The sequence below is a fragment of the Rhincodon typus genome, chromosome 25 (assembly GCF_021869965.1).
Source record: "Rhincodon typus isolate 14 chromosome 25, sRhiTyp1.1, whole genome shotgun sequence".
Classification (NCBI taxonomy): Eukaryota; Metazoa; Chordata; class Chondrichthyes; order Orectolobiformes; family Rhincodontidae; genus Rhincodon; species Rhincodon typus.
The window spans coordinates 43,695,190-43,719,737 of NC_063356.1; the positions used below are offsets into that span (position 1 = coordinate 43,695,190).

Genomic DNA, 24,548 nt, shown 5'->3' on the forward strand with positions numbered 1-24,548 from the left:
GTTTCTCCCTGTGACTCCTGAAACACACACTCGCAGCAATGCGCCGGCATCTCCGGGCACTACAATCAAGCCTACCCCAGCTCAGAGCCTCCCTCTCCCAGACCTGCAAAGGACCTCTCCTGTTTTTTATTCATCGTAGGATCCACAACCTGAACTCACAATTCTACTCAGCTTTATTGGACACTGATTTCTGATGAAGGGTCTAGGCCCGAAACGTCAGCCTTTTTGCTCCTATGCTGCTGCTTGGCCTGCTGTCTTCATCCAGCTCTGCACCTTGTTGTCTCGAGCTTTTATAGCAACTTCTGTTTTTGTTCCTGATTTACAGCATCCGCAGTTCTTTCGGTTTTTATCAGTGGTGGGGAAATTGTTGGAGGGGATCCTGAGGGACAGGATTTACAAGTATTTGGAAAGGCAAGGACTGATAAGGGGTAGTCAATATGACTTTGTGTGTGAGAAATCGTGTCTCACTGACTTAATTGAGTTTTTTGAAGATGAAGAGGATTGATGAAGGCAGAGTGTTGCTTTTCAGACTGGGCCAACAGTGTGCCACAAAGATCAGTGCTGGGTCCACTGCTTTTTGTCATTTACATAAATGATTTGGATGTGAACATAAGAGGTATGGTTAGTAAGTTTGCAGATGACTGCAAAATTGGTGGTGTAGTGGACAGTGAAGAAAGTTACCTCGGAGTACAATGGGATCCTGATCCTGATCCTGATCCCATTGTTTTGTATGCCATTGTACAGGTTGGTGGACTGAGGAGTGGCAGATAGAGTTTAATTTAGCTAAATGTGAGGTGCTGCGTTTTGGAAAGGCAAATCAGGGCAGAACTTGTACACTTAATGGTAAAGTCCTGGGGAGTGTTGCTGAACAAAGAGATCTTAGAGTGCAGGTACTTAGTTCCTTGAAGGTGTAGTCACAGGTAGATAGGACAGTGAAGGAGGCATTTGGTATGCTTGCCGTCATTGGACAGTACATTGAGTACAGGAGTTGAGAGGTCATGTTGTGGCTGTACAGGATATCAGTTAGGCCACTATTGGAAGACTCTGTACAATTTTGTTTCCCTGCTATTGGAAGGAAGTTGTGAAACTTGGAAGAGTTCAGAGAAGATTTACAAGGATGTTGCCAGGGTTAAAATTGTATCCGCTACAGGGAGAGGCTGAATAGGCTGGGGCTGTTTTCCCTGGAGCATCAAAGGCTGTGGGGTGACTTTATAGAAGTTTATAAAATCATGAAAGGTATAGATAGGGTGAATAGACAAGGTCTTTTCCCCAGGGTAGTGGAGTCCAAAAGTAGAGGCCATAGGTTTAAGGTGAGAAGGGAAAGATTTAAAAGGGACCTAAGGGACAACTTTTTCTTGCAGAGGGTGGTGTGTATATGGAATGAGTTGCCAGAGGAAGTGGTGGAGGCTGGTACAATTACAACATTTAAAAGGTATCTGGATGGGTATATGAAGACGAAGGGTTTAGAGGGATCTGGGCCAAATGCTGGCAAATGGGACTAGATTAATTTAGGATATCTGGTCAGCATGGACAAGTCGGACCAAAGAGTCTGTTTCCATGCTGTACAGCTCTATGACTCTATGAAGCTCCTTTAGATTTTCTACTGTGGTAGAATGCTCTGGAGATGCATGTTGGTGTCGGATTGATTTCACTGTCCAGTCTCTGAAATGTGCGTGTCATCAGTGGTTTTCTAATAGAGTAAACACAAATCCTGACCTGTGTATAGTCTTTATTTTCAGAGCCCAGTGCCAAAGCTCAATTTTTTTCCATTTTATTAACGTCACACAATATTTAAAATGTTATCATTTTAGGAAACAGACAAGACAAGGGAAGATTTACCCATTGTCCAGCTTACAGTGGGGTTAATGGACACATAAATCTCTCAATAAACACTCCTAATTTCGACCGAGTTCAGCAGCAAAGACAGCTGGGGCCTGACCTTCAGGTCTATGAGGCAAGAGGCAAGTTAAACGCACCTGTGATGAACAAATGGAAACATAGATTAGATTGAGAATATAGATCATACATAGAACATATTCAGATGGAATCTTACAGTGAGCTAACTGAAACAGACACAGATCAGTTTGAACACTCGTTCATCTCTTTAAAGAGGCCTCTTCGCTATCACTAACCTGCAGGCGTGTTGAGATGTACAAGATCATGTGAGAAAAGATGTATTTGTCACATGGTCATGTGGGGTCCCTTTAAAACCATTTTCCTGGAACCAACGAGGCCCAGCGCTGTTTGGACTTGGAGACAGTAAGGACTGCAGATGCTGGAAGCCAGAGTTAATAAACATAGAGCTGGAAAAGCACAGCTGATCAGACAGCATCCAAAGAGCAGGAAAGCAACATTTCGGGCTGAAATCCTTCATCAGGAGTCCTGCTGTGCTTTTCCAGCTCCATATTTTATTGACCCCAGTGCTGTCAGGAAGACATTGCCTGTTAGATTGTGTTTGTAAGTGACAGGTGGATCTCTTTACAGGGAGCATACGAAAGGATTGCTTTCTCCATGGGCACTTTTATCATGAATGCCATTACCAGTTAGGCTGTCGAGCATGCGCATTAACCGCATTAACACAGCGCCAAGGCCAGCTGATGTCTCCAGCCCTGTCTCCAAATACATTGGTGGCCATTTTGCCTTCTGGATAAGGAAGTGGATTCTTCAAACAGTAATGGCACAGGGGAGCAGACACAGAAGCTGCCCTGCCCCCAGGATTGGCTTCCCGGCCTGGGCAGTGTGAAAGCTAACAAAGGACAGGTGGTGAGGGCTGGTGGGTTGAGCATGTTGGAGACATGTGCACACAGATCCTTCCTGTAGCTTATGGTGGCCAGTTGATGACATAGGCTCTGTCTCCACCTACACCAATACCATTTGGCCATCATGGATAAGCACTTAATTTCTCTGTAAGGAACACAGTAAGGGATCCACATCTTACTAATGAACCGGGTGTGGATCTACCTGTGTGTGAGGGGTTCTGTTGGTTTTTATTGGAGACACGATGATGTTCCAACTCTTTATAGAGGACACGGTGAGGATTCACCACTTAATTCTGGACAGCCTAACTCTCCTGTTTACAGTGACACAATGACATTTTGGGGAAAAGATGAAAATAGGCACCAAGTTGCTGTTGTATTAATAAGACTGTTTAAAAGTCTGGCTTTTGCCCACAACTTTGGGATAAATTGACTGGAGTGAACCTGACGAAATTAAAATGAAGATAATTTGCACTCAAGTCCTGGTCAAGCCAATTTTCAGGAATTTGGAGCTTCCACCCACATACGTTTTCTAAAGATATGGGATGTTTTGGCTGGGCTTGAAACCAATGCTGGGGGTGGGGGCCTAAGAAACAAGGCATCTACGTTCTTCAATGTATGCTTGAAGTCCGAACAGAGGGAGCACAGTGACAGAAACTGCAGCCAAAACAGGAAGATACCACTGAGGAGGTGATAACCAGGAGAATTACCCAAAATTACCGCTCCAGTGCCACTAGAACTGTAATGATGTGACTCAAGTGGTCAGGGTAAAGAATCCATTTCCCAATCACACTTCTCATTAACTGTGTGATGACCATCATCAAAACCTGAACACATTACATCCACCATCTGACATTCCCACCTCCTACACTACCCTATCTTGTAGAGATACAAACCTCAGCGACATCTCACAGCTCTTCAACAAAATGAAAGTACACACACAGGCATCTGCCAATAACTTCATTCCCAAAGCCACCCTTTAATTTCCAGGATAAAATAGTAGGTAAGAGAGAGAGATTAACTATGCCGTAAATTCCCTGAGAACATAATCCTGGCCATGATCAGAAGTTGGAGACATCTGTGGTCGTGGGCAGAGCAGGGAACATACCTTAGTGAGCCATGTGGCCACTGTAGAATTGTTGCAGATTCACAACTATTTCTGACCCCTCACTGACCCAACTTGTCCTCATTCACACCTTCCCTACAGTCTTACACACACTCTCCTATGGTGGCTAACTTTCCTCCCCGTCCCCCACTCCAAGAGGAAGTGTAGAAGGAGGAAAAAGAGAGTGAGGAACAGTGCACAGTGTCAACAATTCCCACTCCCACAGAATTCAGCTAAAAGACAGCATCAATTAGATGCTCATTTTGGTCAGCAATGCTGACAATGTAATAGTGTGTAGTAGCCACAGACTGCAGTAGGAACTTGGCATGATGTGGCACATAGGTTACTTTGTATTGAGCTGAACCAGCTTTCCGTCAAGCAGCGACAAATCTCCAGGCTGTTTGAAATTGTGAATCAGAGCAAGGTCAAACTGCATTAACCTCTTGGCAGCTGCACTCTTTGTGGTGCCATTAAAGTCCTCAGTTTAGACAGCTGATTGCAGTAGTAGGATTGGGAGGACAGTTGGTTCCGCTTGCAGATATCTGTTATTCAGAAGCCATCAATCTTGAAGCAGTCAATGGTTGCCTGGAGAAGTGTGGCATAACCATGCTTGGGGTGGGCAATATGGCAGATTAGATTGAAACCATCAATCTTATACCTGTCTGATTCAAATGATGGGAGATGCATTTCTTGAAAGTAGATAGCATTGACGTGTGTTGTTGGGACAGGGTGCTGATTCAGTGTCTCTTTATTGCCCATATCCCTCAACATTGAGTTCCTCTGATGCTGCCTGGCCTGCTGTGCTCCTCTAGCTCCACACTGTTATCTCTGACTCCAGCATCAGCAGTTCTTAATACCTCCCTCAACATTGAGCTGTAGAATGTGAAGTGCAATGGTGTAGAAGCCACAGGATTTCATATAGAACAACAAGGAACAAAGAAAATTACAGATATTGCTGGCAGTTTTTGGCTTTGCGATCCTGGGATTCTTCAAGCGCAGAAAAGTTGAATCAGTTCGCCAAGAAGACTGTTGGTTTCCAAGTGAAAACTGGCTAAAGAGGAATAATAAATTGCTCAGCCAGTTACCACAGTGGTTTATTATGGGACAAGGGCTGACAGAATGTCTCCAGTACACACAGTGGTGTCAGATCACGTGGAACAAAAACCTAGCAGTCTGCTCCATACCCAGACACCCCATCCTTCTGAGATTTCCTGTTGGTTGAACCAGAACCCGTTGTTGACCCCCACCCCCCACCTCCCTCCCTACCACCACAGTGACAGTGCAGTCTGAGGTGGAGCCTCTTGAGGACATACCCAGGACAACTCTTGACATTCTCAGCTCTCACCTGATCTTTGGCTTCCATTGGTGTTGCACCAGAGGAGACAGGAACACTTTTAAATAGAAACTTCACAGAAACAAAGAATAGGAGCAGGAGTAGGCCATTCAGCCCTTCCAGCCTGCTCTGCCATTCAATATGATCATGGCCAATTATCCAATCCAAAACCTTGTTCCCACTTTCTCCCCGTCCCCTTTGATATTTTAGCCCTAAGAACTACATTGAACTCCTTCTTGAAAACATTCAATGTATTGGCCTCAATCACTTTCTACGGCAGAGAATTCCATTGGCTCAGCACTGTCCGGGTGAAGAAAATTTTCCTTATCTGTCTTAAATGGTTTATCCTGTATCCTAAGACTGTGGTTCTGGATTCTCCAGTCATCAGGAACCACCTTCCTGCATTCACCCTGTCAGAATTTTATAGATTTCTGAGATCCCCTTCATTCAGCCAAACTCCAGTGAAATGCAGTCTTAAGCGATCCAATCTCTCTTCATATCTCAGTCCTGCTATCTCAGAACAGCAGAATGCCAATTTTTCATGTATTAAATTCCCAAGTACTGATTGCTTGTCCACCCTTCCTGTGGAAATGGCAGATTTGGAGAACATAGTGTTTCTATCATATTAAACCTTACCTGTCTTCAACTGGTTCCAATGGTTTCCCTCACTGGGACACAGTGACAGCTGCAGGGAGCAAAGAAAGACAGAATCAGAGTGGAGAAAGAATGGAGAGAGATGGATAAAGGGAGGGAGATAGATACATAATCCACGCTAAAACTCTATTGCAGTAATGAGGAAGGGCTGCACTGTCACAGGTACCAGTTTTCAGGTGGATGATAAACTGAGGTCCATCCCATTGGTCCTCAGGAAACAAAATGGTTGGATGGTATTAGCGTCAGAGAGTTTAAGATGGCGACATATTAGCAATGTTGCAGATTAGCAATTCGGAGACCCAGGCTATGCTCTGGTGATATTGGTTCAAATCCCACAACAGATGGTGAAAATTACATTTGTCTGAAAACTGGAATTAAGAGTTACTCCAATAGTGACCATAAAACAATTGCCAGTATTTGTACAAACATGTTTGCTTTATTCCATCCTTTGGAAGGATGCTTTGTTTCATTATTCATTCATGGGATGTGGGCATCTCTAACTGGGCCCTTGAGAAAGTGGTGGTGAGCTGTTTTCTTGAACTGCTGCAGTCCATGCGGTTTAGGGACACTCACAATCACCTGAAGGAGAGAATTCTAGGATTTTGACTTGACAACACTAAAGGAACAGTGAAATATTTCCAAGTCAGGATGGTGAGTGGTTTGGAGGGGAACTTGCAGGAGGTGGTGTTCCTGTTGCTGTTTTTGGGTCCTCCACTTTTGTTCCTCTTATCAGACGCAACTGAGTGGCTTTTTCAGAGGGCATATAAGAGTCAAGCACGTTGTTGTGGGCCTGGAGTCACATGGAGGCCAGACCAGGTAAGAACAGCAGATTTCCTTCCCTAAAGGACATCAGTGAACTAGATGAGTGTTTACAATTAGCAATGGTTTTATGGATCTTCATTAGATGAGTTTTTAATTCCAGATTTATTAATTGAACAGCACAGAGGAAGTGATATTGTCACTGGACTAGTAGTCCAAAGTCCTGGCATTGCTCGGTGGACACCACCCTCTGCAAGTTCCCCTCAAGGCGACCCACTATCCTGGCTTGGAAATATATCACGGTTACTTCACTGTCGAGTGAAAATCCTGGAAGTTCCTCCCTAATGGCATTATGGGTCTACATACAGCAGGTCGACTGCAGCGGTTCTAGAAGACGGCTTACCACCACCTTCTCAAGGGCAACTAGGGACGGGCAATAAATGATGGCCCGGCCAGCAATGCCCACATCCCATGATCCAATATTTTTTATATTGTCTACTCACTCAGCTTGTTCAAATCACACTGCAACATTTCTGCATCCTCCTTATAGCTCACCCTCCCACCCAGCTTTGTTTCATCTGCAAATTTGGAGATATTAGATTTAGGTCCCTCATTCTCCCGTCATAAATCATTGTGAATAGCTGTGGTCCTAACACTGACCACTTATGTACTCCATGAGTCACTGCCTGCCAATTGAAAAAAGACCTGTTTGTTCTTACTCTGTTTCCTGTCTTCGAACTAGTTCTCTATCCATCTCAACACAACATCCTCAATTCCATGTGGTTTAACTTTACATGCTAATCTCTTCTGTGGGACTTTGTCAAATGTTTTCTGAAAGTCTAAATAAATAAAATCCACTGGTTACCACTCATCAACTCTACTAGTTACAGCCTCAAAAAATTCCAGTACACTTGTCAAGCATGATTTCCCTTTCACAGCTCCATGCTGTGTCCAGCCCTCCCTCTACTCTCCAAGTGTTCAGCTATTAAATCTTCTCTATTTGACTCTAGCATTTCCCCACTACTGATGTCAGGCTGATTGGTCTATAATTCCTGCCTTCCTCTCTGCCTGCATTGCAATAACCTGCTCAGCGACGCCCAGTTTGGGTTTCACCAGGGCCATTCAGCTCCTGACCTCATTTACAGTCTTGGTTGAAACATGGACCAGAGTTGAATTCCAGAGGATGAGGGGAGATTGACTGCTGTTGACATCAAGGCTGCATTTGACCAAGTGTGACATCATGGACAACAAAACATGACATACTAGCAAAACTGGAGTCAATGGGAACCAGCTGGTTGGACTCATACTTGGCTCATAGCAAGATGATTGTGGTGGCTAAATGTTAGTCATCTAAATTCTAGGACATCTCTGCAGGAGTTCCTCAGGGCAGTGTTCTAGGTCCGACCATCTTCTGCCGCTTCATCATTGACATTCATAAAGGTCGGAAGTAGGGATGTTTGCTGATGATTGAACAATGGTCAGCACCATTCACCACTCCTCAAATACTGAAGCAGCAAATGACTGTCCATCTCCAATAAGAAACAATCTAACCATCACTTCAATGGTATCACCATTACTGAATCCTCCACCATCAATGTGAGGTTACCACTGACCAAAAACTGAAATGGACTAGCCATATAAATACTGTGGCTACAAAAGCAGGTCAGAGGCTAGGAATCTTGCAGTGAGTAACTCACCTCCTGACTTCCCAAAGCCCGTCCATCATCTATAAGTCAGGAGTGTGATGGAATACTCCCTACCTGCCTGGATGGATGTAGCTCCAACAACATTCAAGAAGCTTGACACCATCCAGCACTAAGCAGCCTGCTAGATTGGCACCACATCACAAACATCCACTCCCTCCACCACCTGCGCTTAGTAGCAGCAGTGTGTATTATCCACAAGATGCACTGCAAAAATTCACCAATGCTCCTTAGACAGCATCTTCCAAACCCACAACCACCATGATCTAAGGACAAGAGGAGTAGAGGGTGGTGGGAATCTGGCACTCACTGCCTGTAAAAAGTTAGTGGCAGAAACTCTCGTAGTATTTAGATGCAATGCTAAGGCATACAAAGCAATAGGCCAAGTGCTGGAAAATGGGTTTAGAATAGGTGATTGTTTTTGACTGGCGCATTTACAATGGGCTGAAGTGTCTTTTTATGTGCTGTAGATCTCTATGACTCTAAGGGAATCAGATGCATAGGAATGCTACTGCAAGATCTTTTTCAAGCCACTCACCATCCTGACTTAGAAAAATATTGTCGTTCCTTCATTATCACTGGGTCAACATCTGGAACTCCCTTCCTAATGGCACCGTGGGTCTACCTACAATGCATGGAAATCAATGGTTCAAGAAGGTAGCTCACCACCACCTTCCCAAGTGCAAATGCGGAGGCAGTGACATTCAACTCCCCAAATGAATTTACAAAAAAGGGGTTGCAGTATGGCAAAGAGAGGCTGAGGCAGGTCTCCACAGACAGAGCAAGTTTGAACGAGGCTTGGCAGCTTGTGCAGTCCACAAAGCAAGCAGCAACCTTGAGTTCAGAGAGCAACCTAATCAGCTGCTAATTCCTCTAAACACATTGCCTATGAGATTTGGCCAGGGTTCTGTCTTATTTTAGTATGGAACTGGATCAAAGCCAGCTTCCCCCAAACAAGATCATGTAGTAAATGGCAGCAAAGAGTTCAGCTCTGGCATAGCACCCAGATTCAAAAAGAAATGATTGGTATTTAGGGCATCATGCTCTTGGTTATAATGTCCCAAGATCTGCTTCTGCCAGTTGGGATATTCTGACCAGATTAATTTACAGGATGATTTATGTAGAGTTTATAAACTCACTTGTAGAAATGCTTCCACAGAATGTTTGTGAAAGAAAGGCCATTCTCCCTGTGACATGAAAGGGACTATCCCATTTGTAGGAATATCTGTCAATTTGAATGCAGCTTGCTCAAGAAAGCAAGGCTGTTGGGAAAATTGTGATAACATCTAACTATCTGTGTGTGATGTGTCTGAGCTATTATGATTACCTCAATACCAAATAATCCTGATTTATCCTGTTGTTCTGTCACCACTAACTCACCAATTTTGAGGATGTATTGGACATTTGCAATTGTGTCTTCTTCAGAATCTGAGTAGAGCCACCAAGCCCTATTTACTCAAGAACGCTTTTTCCACCTTTGCAGTTTTAGCCCTGCCTCCTCTCCTCATAAATGCTTACAGTGCAGAGGAGCCCACCTGTACCAGTCAAAGATCTGACTATACTAATCTCATTTTTTCAATTCCAGGTCAATAACTGGAACACCAGACAATATCTAACTATTGATTAGATGTTACAAGCATTTCTGACTCAACCACCCTTTCAGGCAGTGGGTTCCAGACTGCAATTCCCATTGGAATGAAAACGTTTCTCAACTCCCCTCTTAGTTTTACCTTAAAATCAATTCCTGTGGTTATTGACTCCTATACTAATAGCTAATGGGTATTCCTATCCAATCTATCTATGACCCTCAATCTTACACATCTGTAACAGGTCCCTCTCAGCCTTCCAGCATACTCCTAGACAGTCTCCCAAATTGTACTCTTTATAAGCACAAGGTTGTCCAAAATTCTGTTGCCCGTGTCTTTACTTGCACTAAGCTTCTTTCATCTGTTATCCCTTGCACTCACTGGCTATATTCACTCACTACTTATAATCAGTGATCACTTTCAACCCTCCTAAAAAACTGAACTCCATCAATAAGACGATTGAGAGACAGAGAGAGACTTGAAGGGCCACAGGCTATGGAGAGAAGAGAGAACAAACAGCTGTAGGTTAGCAGAAGCAAATGATAGAACTTAAAGAATCAGCCCTTAAGTGCAGCAAACTTTGTTTTGTATCATGTCCAGCAGCGAAAGAGAAATTAGCAGCACAGCCTGGGTATAGAAGCCAGTGTTCAGGTTTGAAAGAATTTGAGCTTCATGGAGTTCACAAAGAGTTGAGGGGAAAAGGTGTGTGAGCATTATAAGATGTATCAAGGAGAGGTCAAGCTCAGACATCATTGTAGGAAGGATGGAAAGTGGATATGAAGGTTGAGGGTTCTCAGTTAGATTTTTGAAGGATGGAAAACAACTGCAGGCTACAAAAAAAACTGAAAGGACTGCGGAAGCTGTAAATTAGGAACAAAAACAGAAGTTGTTGGAAAAGCTCAGCAGGTCTGGCAGCATCCGTGAAGAAAAAATCAGAGCTAACTTTTCGGGTCCAGTGACCCTTCCTCAGAACTGCAGGCTACTGCCCATATCAAATTCCCTTGAAAGGCAGAGCACTGAGCGGGGGAAAAGCATGGATTTGTGTTTCCACCATTTTTTAACATTGTTTCTAGATGGCACTGGCATGTGTCCTGGGAATCTGATTCCCTAGAAACACTATCACCCTGTAACAACATTTATACATATTATCTATATTAAACTAAACCCACTGCTCCATTCTCATCTCAGAATGTAAAATCAATCTCGATAAAACTTGCATTTGCCCAACATAATCACCAGGCATATTAAAGAGAAGCATTTTCAAAGAGTAACTTCCCAAAAAACAGCAGTGATAATGACCAGATCATCTGTTACAATGACGTTGGAAACGGGGATATGAATGTTTGAATGAGAAGTAGGAGGAGGCCATTCAGCCCCAAGCCTGTTCCATCATTCAACAAGATCTTAACTAATCTGATGAGTCCACATTGTTGTCTTCTCCTGATCATCTTTCACTCTCCTATCAAGAATCTATCTACTTCTGCCTTAAGAACAGTCAAAACTTCTGCTACCATTGCCTTTTCAGGAAGGGTTTCCAAAGACTCACTGCCCTTTGAATGTAAGCATTTTTATTATCTCTTTAAATGGGTAACCCTAATTTTAAAGTGACCACTAGTTCTGGATTCTCCCACAAGTGGAAAAATCTCCACATCCATCTTGCATGTTTCAATAAAGTCTATTTACACTTCTAAACTACACTGCATGCAAGCCTAACTTGTGCAATTCTTCCTCATTAGATAATTTGTCCATTCCGGTATCAGTCTGAAGTTCTTCCAATGCTCTTAGAGCCTTCTTTAAATAAGGTGACCAATCCTCTACACAGTACAGCAGATGTAGTCTCATCAATGCCCTGTATAACTGAAGCATAACCTCCGTACTTTTACATTCAATCCCCTTCATGATAAACAACAGCATTCTATCAGCCTTCCTAATTACTTGCTGTGTCTGCAGACAAACTTTTGCATTTAATGCACATGGACACCCGGATCCCTCTCAGAGCCCTGCAATCATGCACCATTTAAAGAATATGATTTTTATTCATCCTGACAAACAAACAATTTCACATCTTTTCACATTATACCCCATTTGACACATAACAGCCCTGTTCCTGGGGATATTTTACATACCTCCAAGAGGGTGGTTAGATCTTTGATTTAACATCTCAGGTAATAAAATGGTACTTTGACAATGCTACACCAGAGTGTCAACTTTGATTTTTATTGCTTAATGTCCAGAGTTGGGCTGGAAACCACAACTTTCAAGAATCTATCTACTTTTACCTTAAAAACAATCAAAGCTTTTGCTTCCATCACCTTTTCAGGCAGAGTTTTGCAAAGATTCACCATCCTTTGAGTGAAAACATCTTCTGATTCAGCTATGAAAGACTCACCAACTGGACCTCAGTAAACATTTGACACTAATATTAGCCTCACTACCACACTCTCTCCCTTTATCAATCCCAAACTAATTCCACTGTTGCTGTCTCTCTACCGTCCAGCATTTTCCTCAGCTGCAAATCTTGTTTCTAAATTCTGTTGTGTAAAGATGTCATTTCCTTTTCTAAAAGGGAAAAAGAAGTTTAAAAATCAAGGGCTGTGTAAGTAATTGTTGCACTTTTGGAAACAAGTTACTGAAACTCATTACGTGTGGTTTAATCAGTGGGGAAAGATGTTTGTATAGGCACCAGTGCAGGGACTGCAGTTTGTTGGCTGGAAACAGGTAGCTGATTGGTTTGTGTAATCATAATGATTTGTGGATGCCGAAGGTCATCACCCTGACCACAGCTCTCTGGTTGGTTGATGGGCAGCTGAACAGCACATGGGTGTGAATGATAAAGGGAAATATGTTCAAACTGTTGGGAAGACAGAGGTGTTTGTGACTCTCTGCAGTAAAAATACCTGAACCCTGAAGAAAGTCAGTTAATTTCTCTCACTAGTTGCTATAAACTGTTGCCTTTAACCAGTAACTAAGAGACTTTGCAGTCAGTGCCCCTATTGTCCTATGTCTCCTGTAAAGAAGTGAAAAAAAACCTGGTGAAAGGAAGAATGGATTCTGGATAATCCAAGATGGAGGACAGGAGAACAATGCAGCTGTAGGAGCTGCTCCATTCTTGAGGTATTTTCAATGTTGGAGCTGATTTCCTCAATTTCTTGGAGCAGTAATTACAGTTTTATAAGCTGGTGCATTGTTTTGGAACTTTGGGAAAAAAAGATCAAATCAACGGTACAGTAAAACAAGAGATAGAACAGGTACGACGTGGGAGGTGAGAAAAAGGAACAATGAACCTGCACATCTGACTGACAGGGCACTGAACTTTCACAGCTGACTGCCTCTGCTGTTAGTTTCAAGTATCTCTGGACATGGGAGTTCAGTCTAAGAAAAATACAGTGAAATTTCTCTACTGACCTTGGAGAACTCAGTATCAGGAGTTCCTCACAGCTGGGGAACAGCTAAGTGGTTTATTAACTCTAACCATACACTGTTTTTTGTACACTTGCCTTTATTGGTCAGTACATTGAGTATAGGAGTGGGGAGGTCATGTTGTGGCTGTACAGGACATTGGTTAGGCCATTTTTAGAATACTGCATTCAATTCTAGTCTCCCTGCTTCAGGAAAGATGTCGTTACATTTGAAAGGGTTCAGAAAAGATTTATAAGGATGTTGCCAGGGTTGGAGGGTTTGAGCTACAGGGAGAGGCTGAATGGGCTGGGGCTATTTTCCGTGGAGCATCGGAGGCTGAGGGGTGACCTTATGGAAGTTTATACAATCATGAGGGGCATGGATAGGGTGAATAGACAAGGTCTTTTCCCTGGGGTGGGGGAGTGCAAAACTAGAGGGCACAGGGTTTAGGGTGAGAGGGGAAAGATTTAAAAGGGACTGTGGGGCAACTTTTTCACGCAGAGGGTGGTGCATGTAAGGAATGAACTGCCAGAGGAAGTGGTGGAGGCTGGTACGATTACAACATTTAAAAGGCATCTGGATGGATACATGAAGAGCAAAGGTTGAGGGGGATACGGACCAAAGGCTGGTAAATGGGCCTAGATTAATTTAGGATATCTGGTCGGCATGGACGAGTTTTGATTCTCTTTGAATTTGTGTCTCCCTATTTATACATTCAATGGCCTCAACCTTTGATCAGACAGGAACTAAACAATCTGTTTTAAATTTCTGGTCTTTAGAGAGTGTAGCCAGGAGTAATAATACAGTAATTACAGGCAATTCCATGGGTCTTCATATAAACATTTGATCAGGAGTATACCACTCAGCCACTCAAACCTGCCCTGCCATTCAGTAAGTTCATGGCTGAACTGATCCTGGCCTTGGTTCCACTTTCCTGCCTCCCCTGATGTGTTTTAATACTCTATTAGTCAAGTATTTGTCTAACTCTGCCTTAAAAGTATTCAATGATCCTACCTCCACCACTCTTTAGGAAAGAGTACCAAAGAATCTCAAGCCTCAGAAAAAAAATTCCTCCTTATCTCTGTCTTTAAAATGCACACTAGACGCTAATGGCTCCAAGACTTTAGGCTCTCCCTTTGTTGTTAGATATCAGCTGCACTGTGTGGTTCTGTTGATGCCACCCATACATCTAAAATCACACAGATCCGGCTTCAAGGCCCACTCCAGGATTTGAGTACCACAATAAAGACTGACAGTCTGGTGCAACGCTGAGGGGGTGCTGCACAGTTGGAGGTGCCACCATTTGGATGAGATGTCAAACTCCTGCCCCATCTGTCCCCTCAGGTGGATATTAAGGACACTATGGCCCTATTTTGTGGAGGGGTTCTCCCTACTATCCTAATCAATGCTCATCAATTGATTACTGGGCTATCTTGATCAATAGATTATCATTTATAATCACATTGCTGCTTGTGTACAAATTGACTGCTGTGTTTCCTATATTACATGAATGATTACAAATCAAGAGTACTTCATTGGCTGTCAAGTGCCATGTGAATACAATTCTTTCTTTCTTTCTTTCTTTCTCTTAGTTCAGACCAAACCCAATACAAAGTCTTTCATCCATTATTGAGGTCTATATTCTCCATGCTATACTGAGGGAGAGCTGCACTGTTGGAAATGCTGTCCTTAGTCTGAGAGTTTTGACCAAGGCCCAATCTGCCCACTCAGGTGGAATTAAAGATCTCACTGCACTGTTCTGGAGAAAAGTAAACAGATTCTCCTCGCCAGTCCAATATTTTTTGCTCAATCAGTATTACTAAACTAGTCACTATAGTTGCTGTTTGTTGGATCTTGCTGTATAAATATGTCAACAGTAATAATTGAAATTTTTGAAGGTTTGGTTCATGCTAGGTTTCAAAATACCAGTTCATTCCAACTTACTTTTCACATTGAGCCTGCAGTCTGCTACTGCTTCTCCAAGTGCATTGACTGCTCTACATGTGTAGACTCCTCCATCAAAGGTGCTGGGCTTGCGGATCTCCAATGTACAGATCCCTTCGTTAGTCAGAATTCTGAACTTGGGGTTTTGGTCAATCAACATCTGATTCTTCAGCCAACTGATTCTGGGCTGTAAGAGATCATAATAAGGTAGTTTTGTAATCATATTCAATCACTCTGGGTGTTGTGTGTGAGGATACGGGTGTTTGTGGATTAAATGGATGACTGAAAAGACTACAAGAGAGTTTCACAGGGAGTAATATTCAGGGTGTGTGTGTGTGTCTCACTGTGAGACTATAACACACAGGGCGTATGAGAGTGTATCTGTGTCTTTTCTTACCTTGGGATTTCCTCGGACACTGCAGAAGAGTTTGGTGGTGAATCCCACAGTTGCAGTCTTGTCCACTGGCGGCTGCGTAAACTTAGGGGCTTCATTGAAGTCTTTCTCTTGGTACACAGGGACATTATATGGGGTACCTGTAAATAAAGGTGGTCATTAACGTCAGTTATTGATAGAGGTTAACCCTGGTCAGTAGTCATATAATGAACTACTTGTCCTGCAATGGTTGATCCTGGACTATGCAGACCAGGAATTGATGAACTTCTATTCCAAGATACTGTTGAGTTTGTGATGGTGGGTTGTACTGTGTTCACCAAATCCTGAACTAGGACAGGACAGGTTGCATTCTGTTCATTTGTTCATTTCTGAGTTAGAAACATCTTGGACTTCACAGAGAGGTCCAAAGCTTTGAATAGTTTATTCACACCCACTGTGACAGCCAGATACTGAAGAACAGATGGTGATATAAACCATCATCAATCTAATCCAGGATCAGTGATCAGCTTGGTATCGGTGATTACCCCAGGATCAGTGATCAAGGCAGCATGGTGGCTCAGTGTTTAGCGCTGCTGCCTCACAGCGCCAGGGACCCAGGTTTGATTCCAGCCTCGGGTGACTGTCTGTGTGGGTTTCCTCCAGGTGCTCCGGTTTCCTCCCACAGTCCAGGTACAGGTTAGGTGGATTGGCCATTGGATAGGGTAGTGGGGTGGGTCCAGGTATGATGCTGTTCGGAGGGTTGATATGGACTTGGTAGACCGAATGGCATTTTTCCATACAGTATGGGATTCTATTCTATGAACCCAGGATCTGTGATCAATCAGTGCAGGATCTGTGATCCATTTTCCTCCTTGGGATGTCCTCCCAGTGCTGCATTTGCTGTGTTCATTGATGCTGTAGGGATGGCCCTGATTCACAAACAGTGCAGTTCTCCTCAATAGCCCGAGGGGAGGGAGCTTCACAATCTGAGGAGACATGCGAGGGTGGGAGAGGGAGTAGGATGGGAGCAGGATTTTCAGAAGTCTGGCTTTCTCATTGGCATCACTGGATGTATAAACAGAACTGGTTTTAAACAGCTTTCCTTTATGACAGCCAGTAAGCTGTCCCAGGGAAGGTGGTCACTGTGGGACAGGCGGGTTTCAAACAGCCGTTAGGCTTGGCAGTGTGAGACTGAATAGGGTGGGCTGTCTAGCAGCATGGGGCTTGGGGACTGTTGTGAAGGGGGAGTTGGACAGCGCAGGTCCTGGTTTGTGGAGGGGGGTGGCCTTCACAGCAAGATCCATGGGAGGGGCTGCACAGTACAGGACTCTGAGATTAGGGGAGAGGGTCCCAGTGCTGGGATCAGAGAATGCTGGGCTAAGGGGCGGTAGTCGGAAAGTGCGGATGCAGGGGCAACATGTTGGACATTACAACATCCCAATATCTCACACGCCATTCAGTAAAGGCTGTTCCTTTAGGTTTGGCCTTCTCACCTCCTTTTACCTACTCAGATCGCTGGTCTCCACAAACTAAAGACAAAACGTCAGTGAATACAGAGGTCCACTGCTTTCACTGACTGACCCACCTCCTGAGGTCAGCTCATTTCCCTGCCCAGTGTCCCGTCTCCACCAAAACAAGATGTGGGAAGGTTTGGCTGAGGTTTCCTGTTCCCCGTTTGACTGGGAGTGAGCCAGGCTCTTCTTGCGGAGGCTAAGGAGGCCAGTTGCCTGGGTTGTTTATTGGGGAGTGAGCTCTTACTAATTTTGGGGATGTTAGCTGTATCCTTGCACTGTGCTGCTGTCTCACTCAGTCCACACAGGTTCTCAGAGAAGACCCGGAAGTTGTACCGATTGCCCATCACCAGGTTGGAGACAGTGTAGGAGCAGGGATGGCACTTCTCAATCACAGTGAACCACTCCTGATGTAAAAGGGGAAGAGAAGGAGAGAATATGTGCATCAGAAGCTGTCTTCATACACGTTGTATCCTTGTATCTCATAAAGACCTTACAACATATAAGAACACACCAATAAACCGGTCAAGCTAAGTGGGCAGGCTGAGTAAAAAAACTGTTGTCCTCAGAGCAGGGAACATTCAAGAGAAATTTGATTGAGGTGTTCAAAATCTTAAGGAGTTTCCAGACTACAGAGTTTAAAAATGACCACTTGCAGAAGTGTCAGTGATCAGAGGACATGAGGGCACGAGGTAACATGACTGAACAATGAGAAATCAACACTGAAGATCAGAAATAAGAATAGAACATTCTGGAAATACTCAGCAGGTCCTTCAGCCTCTGTGGAAAAGGAAAGAGAGGTAAGGTTTCAGATCAGCCAAGTGACAGAAGGGAGTTTTATTTTTAGTCTTTCACAGTGAGTTATCCTCTGGAACACATAATCAGAAAAGGCAATAGGAATGGATCTAATAGAAACTCTCAAAAGGGAATCGAATAAGTACTTGAAGTTGAAACCTTTTTATGGCTATAGGGGAACAGCAAACAACATGCTGTATCTTTCCAACAGCTTTAATTTAATAAACTATCATAAGGCAATTTCATTCACTCCATGTGATAGCAAGAAGTAGTTGGAGGCACTGGACACTGCAAAGTCTATGAGCCCTGACAACACTCTGGCAGTAGTACTGAAAACTTGTGCTCCAGAACTTGCTGTTCTCATGCCAAACTGTTCCAGTACAGTTACAAGACTGGCATCTACCCGACAATGTGAAAAATAGCCCAGGTATGTCCTGTACATAAAAAGCAGCACAAATCTAACTTGACCAATAACCACCTCATCAGTCTACTCTTGATCATCAGTAAAGCAATGGAAGGCAATAACCTGCTCAGTGATGCCCAGTTTGGGTTCTACCAGGGCCACTCTGCTCCTGTCCTCATTACAGCCTTGGTTCAAACATAGGCAAAAGAGCTGAATTCCAGAGGTGAGGTAAGTGTGACAGACCTTGACATCAAAGCCACATAGTGTTACATCAAGCAGCCTAGCAAAAGAGGAATCAATTGGTATCAGGGGCAAACTCTCCACTGGTTGGAGTCATACTTGGCACAAAGGAAAATCTTTGTGGTTGTTGGAGGTCAATCATCTCAGCTCTAGGACATCACTGCAGGAGTTCCTCAGGCCAGTGTCTTTGGCCCAACCATCTTCAGCTGCTTCATCAATGACCTTCTCTTGATTATAAGGTCAGAAGTGGGGATGTGCAATCATTAACAAACAATGTTCAGTACCATTAGCCACGCCTTAGATACTAACGCAATCCATCAAATGCAGCAAGAACTGGATGCTATCCAGGCTTTTTGTGTACAGGACATAACTGAGCAACTTTCCACTTTGTCGGGTAGATGCCAGTGTTATAGCTGTACTGGAACAGCTTGGCTTGGGGTGTGGCTAATTCTGAAGCACAAGTCTTCAGTATTATTGTGGAATAGTATCAGATTCCATAGCCTCTGCAGTATCCAGTGCATTCAGCTTTGTCTTTTACACTGATGACTTTGGTCCCTCTCCCAGCCTTGATATCGCCGGTGGTGATATTTGTGGAGGCTCTTGCTCCAGTGAGTTATTAATTATCCACCACCATTCACAACTGGCTGTGAGACTGCAGAGATTAGATCTGATCTGTTGGTTGTGGAGTCGCTTAGCTCTGTTGATCATGTGCTGCTTACACAGTTTAGCAAGATGTTCTTTTTTATACCCGCAATCTTCATTAAACCCGGGTTGATCCCCTGGCTTAATGGTAATGGTACAGTGAAGAATTTTCCAAGCCATGGGGTTGCAAGTTGTTTTAGAGTATAGAATAGAATAGAATAGTAATTTATGGTCACTTGTATTTTTAAATAAATAGTGAAAACAGTTTACATCACCATATTCTGGTGCCTACATTAATAACAGAAATCATATATTTAAAAGAGTAACATTATAAATGGGTATAGTCTAGAAGTGGATTTGAAGAACTAAAATGATCTGGCAGCTTGTCCCATTTTAGGATGGTCCTTGGGAAGAAAGCTTGTTGATACATAATTGGAAACAATTGTTCATTGTAGTTTGTGTGGATGACAAACTGTGTCACTGCAAAGGGTGGAGGGAGCAGAGGGGGCTGCAAGTCTTTGTTTCTATTAATTTCTATCAGCGCATTCCATATTTTATTGAACATGGTGCATCTATTCTCCCCTAGCCGCAACCACCCTCCCCCAACTTTGCTGTATTGATTCTTATTTCAAATCTTTGATCAAGGACGTGACACTGGTGTACTGATAATTCTGTTGCTGCTAATGACTAGTCTTGAGTCGCTAGATCTGTTCAAAGTCTATCCCATTTAGTACAGTGATAGTGCCACACTACACAATCGACTGGTAGGAAAGGACATACCCAGGGATGGCGATGGTGGTGTCTGAGACAGTGGGTGTAAGGTGTGATTCCGTAAATATGGCTGTTACTTGACTATTTCTCGCAATGAGTGAAGAGGATTATGCCAGGTCAGGTGGTCAGGATAAGCCATTGCAGTTTCTGGTGTCTAGCTCAAAGCTGGGTGCTTTGTGCAGTTTTATTGTTTTTTAATTTTCTGCAGTGGCTTAACACAATTGGTATTGGAATAATGTGGTATCTCTGGATTTTCAAAAACCTTAGATAAGTTACCCCGTAATAGACTGCTGAATAAGGTGAGAGACTGTGGAGTCAGGGATAAGTGCCAGAATGATAGGTAGATAAAGATGAGAGAGACAATGACAGACATACAGATAGAGAGATGAGAAGGGAAGTGGGTGAGTGTTGCTGGATGAGTTTAGAGAAGGGCTTGTGACTAATTGAATGGGTCTTTTATTCAGCCAGTCCTAGCTACAATTGGTTCATGGCCTTGTGTGGGTATGTACTCAGGCTCCTGCACCTGGGGGGATATGAGGTTTGGTCCTTTAGTGGCAAACATACCTACCCCAGTGTCAGAGCTCATACTGTAAATCATAGCACCTCAGATAGTGTCGCAATTGATGAGGTTACTGACATATGCCCTGGTTGTTCACTGCAATAAGTACAGCATTGTGATTTGGGACTAGTTAGTGCCAATCTCCCAGTCAGTAAGGCAGTGAAGGCTAGAGACAGATTTCAGTACTGGGCTGCAGATTGCATGGCAAAAGTCACTGCTTATAGATAAAAGCACAAGTCATTGTTTCAGTCAGCCAACTGGCTTTCCAAAAAGGTGCAAGAACTGAAAACTCAAAAAGCTCCCCATTCTAACGCAAGTAGATAGAAATACTGGCAGTGATAGCCCCTTTCACAACTTCACTCTCCTTTCACAGACAATTATGTACTTTAAATCACTGTTGCAGTGCTGCAGTCATTTTTGGCACAGCTAGATCTCAGGATCAATGCAGAGTTAAAAATACCTTATTAGTAATGCTCCCTGAGGGATAAATGTGGAGACTGGGAAGAATTCCTTTCCCTTGTTTGAACATTGATGTGGAGTCTTGCTGAGAAGCTCAGATAGGGCTCAGATTCAGGTCTCCTCCAAGAGATGGACCTTCTGAAATGCACCATCAGCCTGAATTCTGTCGTCAAGCCCTTGATGCGCAACTTCAACTCAAATAGTCCCATCCAGACTAACTTTTAGGATGAATGAGAATTTGGCCGGGAAAAATAACAGCAGGCAAGTTTGAGGTTGAGGTTCCGTTAGAATGGAAAATATTATGGCACCTCTGTCACTCTGATCAATTAATGAAAACAACAGTGCCTAACGAGGATCAAATTGATGTTGCCTCCAATTACCCCTGTTTTCTTGTCAGCTTTCTGAATGGTGTAGCCAATGATCTCAGCATTTCCATTGTCAGCGGGTGGCTGCCATTCCAGTGCCACATTAAATCCCCACACGTCGAGCATCTTCAAGTTCTGTGGAGGGCCAGGTTTCTCTGCAAAGTCAATCATGGTTACCCAATTAGTGAGGTGTCTTAAACCATGTTTCTAAGGTGGTAACCAGGCTCTTTTGGGAAGCAAAGCAGCTAAACATTGGGATGGAACGTTTTCTCACCACAGTTTCCCCTCTCCCTGGTTGTCACGCTTCTGATTTTAAGGGTGAGGATCCTGGAGGATATCCCATCCATTGCTCTTTCAGTCCAGCCATTTCAGGCTGTGTATGAGAAGGCAGAGCACTCTGGTCCTTGCCAGTTGGGTATGTGGGCAATAACACAGAGTGGGTCAGTTCCCCTGACCACCCTGACAACGGTCCCTTCCATTCAATCCCATGTGAAGTTTGACATGTTCAGTTTGGGAGGCTTGAAAAATCTCCCAGAGTATGGGTTAGGCTAGCGTTTCCATCTCAGCCTGTCAGCCACCCTTTTACAAACTTTAATAGAATTTAATTTCTCAACTTGCTGCAAAGGGATTGGAACTCAGAGTTAGATCATATCTTCTGCATCCTAACTGTATTTACCCACTTTGGTTCTGTTAGAGTCATAGAGGTCTCCAGTGCAGAAAAAGTCCTTCAGCTTACAGTGGGCAAAATAAAACCCACCATTTAACTATTTTAATCCCATTTCCCCACACTTGGCCCATAGCCTTGTTTGCCTTGGCATCACAAGTGCACATCTAAATACTTCCTCAATGTTATGAAGGTTTCTGCCTTTACCACCCTTATAGGCAGAGAGTTCCAGATTCCTACCATCCTCTGGGTGTAAAAGCTTTTCCTCCCATCTCCACTAAACCCCCTGCCCCTAACCTTAAATCTATGCCCCCAGTCATCAATCCCTCCATCAAGGGGAAACATCTGTTCTTGTCTACTCTGTCTATGTCCCTCATTATTTTTACACCTCAATCACGTCCCCTCTCAACCTCCTCTGCTCTGAGGAAAATGAGCCCGGTTTGTCTAATCTGTCTATTCCTCTTCATGCTCAACAAAAATTGATAGTTAGTTACAGAAAAATAATAAGAAAAGACATTTCTGAAAGCACATTTCACAGTCTGGACAACCCTAATCACTTCATGAAAGCCACTAGAATATTTTTTGAGATGTTAAGTAAAGGAAATACAGTCTGTGCACATCAATCCTACAGTGACATGGTCACCGAATCATGTATTGCAAATATATTGGGTGAGAGATAAATGTTGGTTAGGATACTATAGCAAGATGGCCCCTGGTGCTCTTTGTACAACTGCCATGGATTTTAATTTAAATTTGCATTCACTGCAGAGCACACAGGGCTCAGGGTAACATCTCATCCAAACCACGGCACATCTGACAGTACACTGCATTGCCCCACTTCATTCAAATGTCAACCTGAATTTTGTGCTTGGTTACTGGACTCGGACCTGAAACCACAAAGCTTCTGACATGGACACAATCATATTACTATGCATTGCCTGAATCCACTTAGAAGTCCAGAAGATTTATAATAATTGTCTTTTAATTCAGATGATATTTCTAAATATTCTATATTTGCTTACCCACAACCTGGATGTTAATGGCCACTTCATCCACCAGGGTGTCTGTCTGTGCTGTCAGCTTGTACTTCCCCGAATCCTTTCTTTCCAGTTTCCTGATGAATAGGATAGTATCCCTGGGGCTATTCCGGGTGTTCACACGTGTCTGGTCCACAGGCTGCTCATCTTTTGTCCAGGTGATGGAAGGTTGAGGATTGCCCTGAAGACAGTGGACCAGAAATGTGTTTTTAATTGACGGAAGTGAACAGAACAGGTGCTGCTGAGAGTGGATTGGTCACGGTGTGTTAGAATTGTTTTATAAAGGAGTCACAATCACTAGCCTCCGTAAAACTGAGCAGGGTCGGGAATAAGACCAGGATACAGAGGTGTACACCTGTCTGGGGTATAGGTCAAACTTCAGACAGTACACATCGGGTAAAACTAACACAGAAGGCAGGAGGAACTCAGCAGGTTTGGCAGCTTATTGGAGAGAAGCAAAGTTAACATTTCAAATCTGGTATGACTCTTCAGAACTGAAAGATGTTTAATTTTTTTTAATACCTTTTAGAGAGAGGCAAATGCTTAGTGCAAAAGACAAAGGGGTTGTTAATAGTGGAGATTGAGAAAGAGATGTGAAATGGGTGTGAATTAAGGTGTGAAACAGAGAGAATGGATTCTCTATGTTTAATGGAATCCCACAAGGGTCAGTGTTGGGGCCCTTGCTGTTTGTGGGTTATGTAAATGATTTAGACTTGAATGTAGGAGGGTTGATCAGTAAATTTGCAGGTATTACAAAAATTGGTGGGGTGGTAAATACGGAGGAGGATAACCTTAGGTTACAGGAGGTTATAGATGGACTGGTCAGAAGGGCTGATGTGAGGCAAATGTAATTTAATCCAGATAAGTACAAGGTAGGGTCAGGACAAGCAAGGCAAGAGAATACATGAAGGTAGGACCATAGGAAACATTGAGGATCAGAGGGACCTTTCCTTGCATGTACACAGGTGCCTTAAAGTATCAGGATAGGTAGATGGCATATAGTTTATTAGCTGAGGCATAGAGTTTAAAAGGGGGGTTATGCTGGAACTGTATAAAATGTTGTTTAGGCCACAGATAGAGTACTGTGTGCAGTTCTGGAATCCACATTATAGGATGGATGTGATACACTGGAGAGGGTGCAGAGGAGATTTACCAGGATGTTGCCTGGGCTGGAGAGTTTTATAAAGGAGTCACAATCACTAGCCTCCGTAAAACTGAGCAGGGTCGGGAATAAGACCAGGATACAGAAGTGTACACCTGTCTGGGGTATAGGTCAAACTTCAGACAGTACACATCGGGTAAAACTAACACAGAAGGCAGGAGGAACTCAGCAGCTATGGACAGAGATTGGACAGACTGGGGTTGTTTTCCTTAGGTGGGTGGGGGTGGGGTGGAGGGGGGAAATATGATTGAGATGTATAAAATTATGAGGGGCATAGACTGGGTAGACAGGAAGAATACTTTTCCCTTTGCTAGAGGGATTAATGACC

At 43.5% G+C, this 24,548-nt stretch overlaps 1 protein-coding gene across 1 annotated transcript in view; it reads right to left on the reverse strand.

Moving 5' to 3' along the window:
* Positions 1-1,714: 1,714 nt before the first annotated feature.
* LOC109923841 (myosin-binding protein H-like) overlaps positions 1,715-24,548 on the reverse strand; it is a 44,648-nt gene continuing 21,814 nt past the window's right edge. The window contains exons 5-11 of the mRNA XM_048612129.1: positions 23,044-23,239; positions 21,373-21,512; positions 17,371-17,530; positions 15,637-15,773; positions 15,240-15,426; positions 5,831-5,879; positions 1,715-1,976 (exon numbers count right to left, since the gene is read on the reverse strand). Coding sequence (XP_048468086.1) covers positions 5,860-5,879; positions 15,240-15,426; positions 15,637-15,773; positions 17,371-17,530; positions 21,373-21,512; positions 23,044-23,239 — 840 coding nt within the window. The 3' untranslated portion in view covers positions 1,715-1,976; positions 5,831-5,859. The remainder of the gene's footprint in view (positions 1,977-5,830; positions 5,880-15,239; positions 15,427-15,636; positions 15,774-17,370; positions 17,531-21,372; positions 21,513-23,043; positions 23,240-24,548) is intronic.